This window comes from Urtica dioica, chromosome 8 (genome assembly GCF_054948205.1).
Source record: "Urtica dioica subsp. dioica isolate 48M chromosome 8, U.dioica_male_clone48M_v1_H2, whole genome shotgun sequence".
Taxonomy (NCBI): domain Eukaryota; kingdom Viridiplantae; phylum Streptophyta; class Magnoliopsida; order Rosales; family Urticaceae; genus Urtica; species Urtica dioica.
This window is the reverse complement of record NC_142763.1, coordinates 39983395-39990098: the sequence shown is the minus strand read 5'-3', so window position 1 is coordinate 39990098 and position 6704 is coordinate 39983395. Positions and strand designations below refer to the sequence as shown.

Here is a 6704-nt window from a genome sequence, read left to right as displayed (position 1 = left end):
CAATTGAGTGTTTCTCAGTCATAGATGAGCTGCCAGCACGAGCTTCTTCTTTTTCTTCCCAGATGTCGCCCAAGATGTTATGGACTTATTCCACAACATTCTTCTTTCTGGGAGACGATCTCTTCATGAACTTCTTCTTGTTCAACCTAACCTTTACGTTTTTATTCTTCTTCTTGTCATTAGCTTTCACAAGGTACTCTTTCCTACTCACAGAAGTTTTCTTCTTCCCCTTAGGCATGAAAGATGCGAGCATTTGCAACCTTCCTCTTCTAAAAGGCCTTCTTAAGAGGTCTCACAGTTTGTGAGACATCTTTCTCAATAGTAGTTCCTCCACCTATCTCATCCTTAATCTCCCTGGCAGGCTTAGTGGGAGGCATATAAGATGTAGGAACATCTTTCTTGACAACAAACTTACTTGGTAAACTGGGAGCATCAATCGTTTGTCCCTTCATTACTTGAGACAAACCAAGAATCCATCCGATAACATCAACATGAGGGGGATCAGTGGTATCTAACAGATACTCCAAATATCATAGTCATTCTCTACTTTCTCCCCATTGTCAACCCTAACTTCAGTGTTCTCTTCAACAACACCTGTTATCGGCCCGACCCCGATCGTGGCAAATCAAAGGCAAAACAGCGATCAAACTTGCCCCAGCCATTGATCGGCCCATGGGCCGGCTCGGCCAAGGGCCGGCCCAACAGCCTCGGCCCAAGACCAAGCTCGACCTCGGCCTCACGAGCTTGACCTCGGCCTCACGATCTCGACCTCGGCCTCACGATATCGACCTCGGCCTCACGAGCTCGACCTCGGCCTCATGAGCTCGACCTCGGCCTCATGATCTCGACCTCGGCCTCACGAGCTCGACCTCGGCCTCACGAGTCCGACCTCGGCCTCACGAGTTCGACCTCGGCCTCACGAGCTCGACCTCGGCCTCGCGAGCTCGTCCTCGGCCTCACAAGCCTATCCTCGGCCCTATGCTATCCTCGGCCAAGGGCCGAACCTATGTTATCCTCGGCCGAGGGGCCCACCAATGACGCCATCCTATCCTAATCTCTGCCGAGCCCATGTTATCCTCGGCCAAGGGGCCCACCAGTGACGCCACCCTATGTTGTCAATGATGCCCACAATAAGAGTAGTAGTGTCTATTTATGTACATTTGATGTCATATAGTCTTACGAAGACTCTTGCTTGTAATTGCTTATTCATTAATATAAAGTTGAAACGTTCATTCATTCTTTCTTTGTTTGTTTGAAGCTTTATGATAAAACCTTAGTCTTTTAGTCCATAAACAAACTTAACAACTTACGAAGAGACAAATGTAGATTTGCATGAACAAACTCTTCGTAGTTTTCTTAAAACGATATATTCGCAATCTTAGGGTCAAAGGACTATTGACCTTAGTACGATTGTTAGAAGAATCTATGATGTCTGGTTATGAGGCATTGAGAGTTGGAGACTCTATAGTTCTTCTAGGTATCTTTCGAAGGTACTGAATTGACCAGTGCACTTCTAGAGACAAGATAAGAACAAACCATTTAACCTCTTATGTCTCGAAGTCACTATGTATGAATTGCATCATGCTTACCTTAATCCTGAAATGAGACATGCCATTTCACAGCTTAGTATTCTCATTTGAGAAAGTCAGAGTTCAGACTCACTATGTGATTCCGAACAGGGCCTATTGGTGAAGTACTAAGTTGTGAGAATGTCATGAGTAACTTGTGAAGTTCTCATAGATATGGAATTCATGTACAAGATTGCTGAAATGCAATGTATGTCACCTCATGCTTTGTTCCTTGGAGTGTGAATAAATGAACTGGCCAGTGTCCAAATTGAGTCCTGACTCTTTTGGATGAAACAATGTGACTTGTTAGCTCCTTGTCAAATACATTGTTTCTAACTTATTCACAAGCGACAAAGGAGTTGAGGAAATAACAGCTAGAAGGGTAAAATGGTAATTTAGTAAATCCCGACTAGCTGATGACATTCATGAAGGGTAGCATAGATAATATTCAGTGGATCCGCTCATTATAATTAGGTGAATTCTTGAGTAGAAAATAAATTCATTTGAACCGAGAGATTTTCAGTGTCAGCTCTTTAGTGGAGTCAGTTGGCATTAAGCTAAACTTGGAAAAGGTTTGTGAACTTTTGAGTCCAAGTGTTTAGCTCAAGCTTTGTTCATTTGGGTCCATGAGGTCACTGTCACGAATCACATAGATAGGAATAGTTAAACTGGAAGCTAAGTCAAAACAAGAACGAAAATTGTCAAAAGGGTATTTTTGTCTTTTGAGACATAGGATGAAATGGATGTCAATAAATTTTTTGACAAGTTCATTTGATGACCTAATGTCACTCGGACATGACTTGATCATTGGGCCTTGTGAATTAATTTCATTTCATAAGAATTTTATTGAAAATTCTTAATGGGCCTTTCTTATGTTGTCATGAACAAATGAAGAAGCTTCTAGAAGCTCCTTCTAGATAAGAAATGGGCGCCCAAATACCCAAGAGAAAGAGAGTTCCTTTTGTGCATTAATGTATGAAGATACTTGCCAAAAGAAAAAGAGGAAACAAATTTCCCATACTTGTATAGGGAATTTCGGCCAAGGCAACCAAGAGAGAAACAAAAGAGGAAACTAATCCCTTGTGGATGTGCATGAGGTGGGCGCCTATCTTGGATAGGAATGGGCAATAAAGATTGCTCATAAAGGCTTGGAAAATAAGAGGAAACTACTTCTTTCCAAGGCCAACCCTTCTCCTATAAATAGGACCCTCATTCCCCTCATTTTATTCATTCCACATAAGTTAGAGATTGAGAGCTTCTCTCTCTAGACCTTGTGGTGGCCGAAATCCTCTCTCTCTCTCTTTCTATTTTATTTTCTATTTTTCTTGTTTTGGCACCTAGGTCCTCACTCGACCTAGCGTTTAGCTCTGCGACTTCGAGACTCGTTCTTAAGTCGTAGTGTTTAAAAGTGCCGACTCACTGATTCCTTTATTTTGAGAGATTTAGTGATAGAAACTTTCGTGGTTGCTCGAGGTGCCGAGGAAAGAAAGAGAGACGTGCTGCGAGGGGAGACGAGCGTTGCAACTTTCTAAGAGCTTCTCAAAGATCAAGCTTCAAGAAAGGTTAGTAAACTTCTTAGCTCATATTAGTTTTTAATTACATGTACTTGCACTTTGTCTAGGTTAGTAAAAAAACTGTTTTTACTTGTAAAAGAAAATTTTTAAAATTCCGCCGCTTACCGAAGCGTTAATTATTTTCTTAAACCCTAGATCGGTTCCAAAAACCCTATGCTATCCTCTGCCGAGCCCATGTTATCCTCGGCCACGGGGCCCACCAGTGACGCCACCCTATGCTATCATCGGCCGAGCCTACACTATCCTCAGCCAAGGGCCGAGCCCATGTTATCCTCGGCCAAGGGGCCCGCCAATGGCCCCTTGGTCGCCTATAAATACAGGCGCCTCTCACCTTCTCCAGGTAATCCATTCTTGAGGACTGAAACGCTGCGGAACTCACCTCTCGCTCGTTTCTCTCAAGTCTCGGCCCCTAAACACTTAAACCCTCTATTCTCCACCTCAATCCCACTAATGTTGAGCGTCGGAGAGGTAAACAGAGGAACCCCCTCTGTTTTCCCTTCTTAGCTCACGGTTCTCTCATCCTTTCCAGGTACCCCGGCGAGCTCAGACACCATTGACAGCCAAGGGAAGATCTGGGCAACCAGGTCCGACACGCTCGAGCCCAGGCGAGGCCACTTGGTCCGGCCTTGGGTCTAACCGCATGTGGCTCCTAAATCGTTGTCCGAAAAACGGCGACAACAACACCATCATCATTCCTATTCGCAACATCCTTCTCAGTATCAACATTAGGAGGAACAATATCATAAATACCTTGGACCATGACATGATGGGCTTCAATCGGAGACAATGAACCATGATCCCTAGGATGAGACTCATGACCACTGGCATCGGAGGTAGAGAGAGAAACACCGTCTTCTTCTTCTGACTAATCATTGGATGACACTGGTTTTGTGACATCTTCAATTGACAATCCAACATTCCTCGGAGCAAGTTTCCTTGATGGAGAGAGACTTTCTAGGCTGAGCACCTTTGGACTCACCATCGGCATTCACCCTAGAGGTCAATCCCTTTACGTAAACACCGTGTTAAGTGGTCTTGATCTTCACATCTTCTTTCACGACAACCTTCTTCTTCGTGGTCTTCTTAACAGGCACATACGTCCTAATGCCACTTTTGGTTCCCACCATCTTGAATTTTTTTTTTTTCAAAATAATACCCACACAACAAAAAGGCACAATGACGATTAGCACTAACCAGAAAATTTGCAGAGAGAGAATGCGAGAAATTGGGGACTATAGAGCTGAGAGAATTCGTAAAAAATGGTAATTGCACAAAACTGCCTCGAGAAATAAATTGTCTATTGCATGAGCTGAAGGACAGAGATGCTCAAAACGAAGTTGCAAGTTGAAGTAGGCCACAATTGATGTGAGGCCCAAATAAATAAAATAGTTACGCTAAAAAATATTGTGATAACATCGAATGAGACAGATAAATGAGCACATGAGAGTCTAATAAGAAAATCATCAAAAATATTGTGAGGTCGAATGGGCCTACCAAAAATAAGGGCCCATGATGTGGAATACTGGCCTAGACCTAGTAGAACACTGAAGATTTTCAAATTGATTAGCCTCCAAAGCATTATTGAAAACACGGGCCAACTGTTTATCTCTTCTTGTCTTCCACAAGCTTGCGAATAAAATGATGTCTGATCTCTATGTGCTTGGTCTTGATGTGTTGTACCGGATTCTTTGACATATTGATGGCACTCATGCTATCACAGAATACTATCATGATATCTTTCCCCACACCATATTCAACAAGCATCTGTTTCAACCACAATAGTTGAGTTAAACTGCTCAATGCTGCAATATATTCAGCCTCTGCAATGGAAAGAGAGATACAATTCTTCTTCTTGCTAAACCAAGAGATCAAGTTGTTCCCTAGGAAGAAACATCCACCTAAAGTTCTTTTTCTATCCTCTGCACTTCCTGCCCAATCGGAATCACAATTTCCCATAATAGTAGAAGTAGCATCAAAGGAATACAAGAGACCAAATCAGCAGTTCCAGAGATATACCTAATAATCCGCTTGACTTGAGTGATATGACTGACCTTTGGATTAGATTGATATCGAGCACAAACACCTATTAAGTAAGAAATATCAAGACGACTAGAAGTGAGATAGAATAGGCTTATAATCATACTTCGGTACAGGCTTTGATCAACAGATTCACAATGGTCATCTTTAGTAAGTTTAACATGAGTGGCAGCGGGAATATGTTTGTGAGAAGACTCCTCAAGACCAAATTTCTTCACAATATTTCTTGCATACCTACTGTGAGAGACAAAGATTCCATTTGTTTAATCTGAAACCAAGAAAGAAATTGAGCTCATCAACCATGCTCATTTTGAACTCAGTCTGCATTTGTCGAACAAAATGGTACACCATCTTGGGAGACATCCCTCCTAAAACGATGTCACCAACATAGATCTGAGCTATCATGAGGCTTCCTTCTTCTTTCTTTACAAACAGAGTCTTGTCAAAACCACCATGAACATATCCATTATGAACAAGGAACTCAGTAAGTCTTTCATACCAAGCACAAGGGGCTTACTTAAGACCATAGAGAGACTTTCGAAGTCAGTAAATATGTTTTGGAAGGTTTGGATATACAAATCCCTTTGGTTACTCAACATACACTTCCTCATTCAAGTACCCATCGAGAAATGCACTTTTGACGTCCATCTGGAATAAATTGGAGTAAAGATGGCACGAAATGCCAAGCAGTAATCTGATGGCTTCAAGACGGGCTACCAGTGCAAAACTTTCTTCAAAATCCACTCCTTCTACCCCAAGTATATGTAGGGACCCGTTCTCTACCGTGTTGGGCTACCACCCCACCATAAGTCTACATTAGTATGATACTGTCCGCTTTTAGCCCAATCCCGCATGGTTTTGTTTATGGGCTTCTTCCCAAAAGGTCTCATACTAATGGAGTTGGTGGGACTCTTATATCCAAGGCAATTCTTGCATACTCTTCCAATGCTGGACTTGGGTTGCTACCCCAACAATCCTCCCCTCAAACCAAGAACCACATACGCGTGGCCTCCCTTTCAGCGAAATCATCTTGTACCGCCGTTTGGCGCCAACGGGACACGCTGCCTGACCATCGTCATTTTCAAGAAGAATTTTGACACAAGGCACTCCCATCACGAGATCACCACATTGAGGACTTCTCATTCCACATCGTAAATGCAGCCCAAACTCCCAGTGCTCCTGAACCTAGCTTTGATACCATTTGTAGGGACCCTATTCTCTACCGTGTTAGGTTGCCACCTCACCATAACTCCACATTAGTATGATATTGTCCGCTTTGAGTCCAAGCCCACATGGTTTTTTTGGGCTCTTTCCGAAAAGGCCTCATACTAATGGAGTTGGTGGGACTCTTATATCAAATGCAATTTTTGCCTACTCTTCCGATGTGGGACTTGGGTTGCTACCCCAATAGTATAACCATGTGCCACAAGTCTAGCTTCGTTGCACGTTATATTGTCAGGTTCATTATCCATTTGGTTCCAATAATATTCACATTAAACGGCCATGGAACCAATTTTCAAACTTC

The 6704-nt window shown here is 42.8% G+C and overlaps 1 protein-coding gene across 1 annotated transcript; it reads right to left on the bottom strand.

Moving 5' to 3' along the window:
• Positions 1-4744: 4744 nt before the first annotated feature.
• On the bottom strand, positions 4745-6322 carry LOC149389783 (uncharacterized). Its single transcript, XM_089622720.1, has 5 exons — positions 6182-6322; positions 5781-5971; positions 5480-5669; positions 5159-5225; positions 4745-5070 (listed from the first exon to the last, which is right to left on the bottom strand). Exons 1-5 carry the CDS (start codon positions 6320-6322, stop codon positions 4745-4747), a joined length of 915 nt encoding a protein of 304 aa, XP_089478846.1.
• Positions 6323-6704: the final 382 nt, after the last annotated feature.

What these genes read in the sequence shown, in the direction of transcription:
- LOC149389783 (XM_089622720.1), bottom strand. Translation starts at nt 6,322, where the DNA reads ATGAGAAGTCCTCAATGTGGTGATCTCGTGATGGGAGTGCCTTGTGTC. An exon ending in CGCTGAAAGGGAGGCCACGC is followed by an intron (nt 5,972 to 6,181) that starts GTATGTGGTTCT and finishes GTGGGGTGGTAG; the next exon opens with CCCAACACGGTAGAGAACGG. An exon ending in CTGAGTTCAAAATGAGCATG is followed by an intron (nt 5,226 to 5,479) that starts GTTGATGAGCTC and finishes CTTACTTAATAG; the next exon opens with GTGTTTGTGCTCGATATCAA.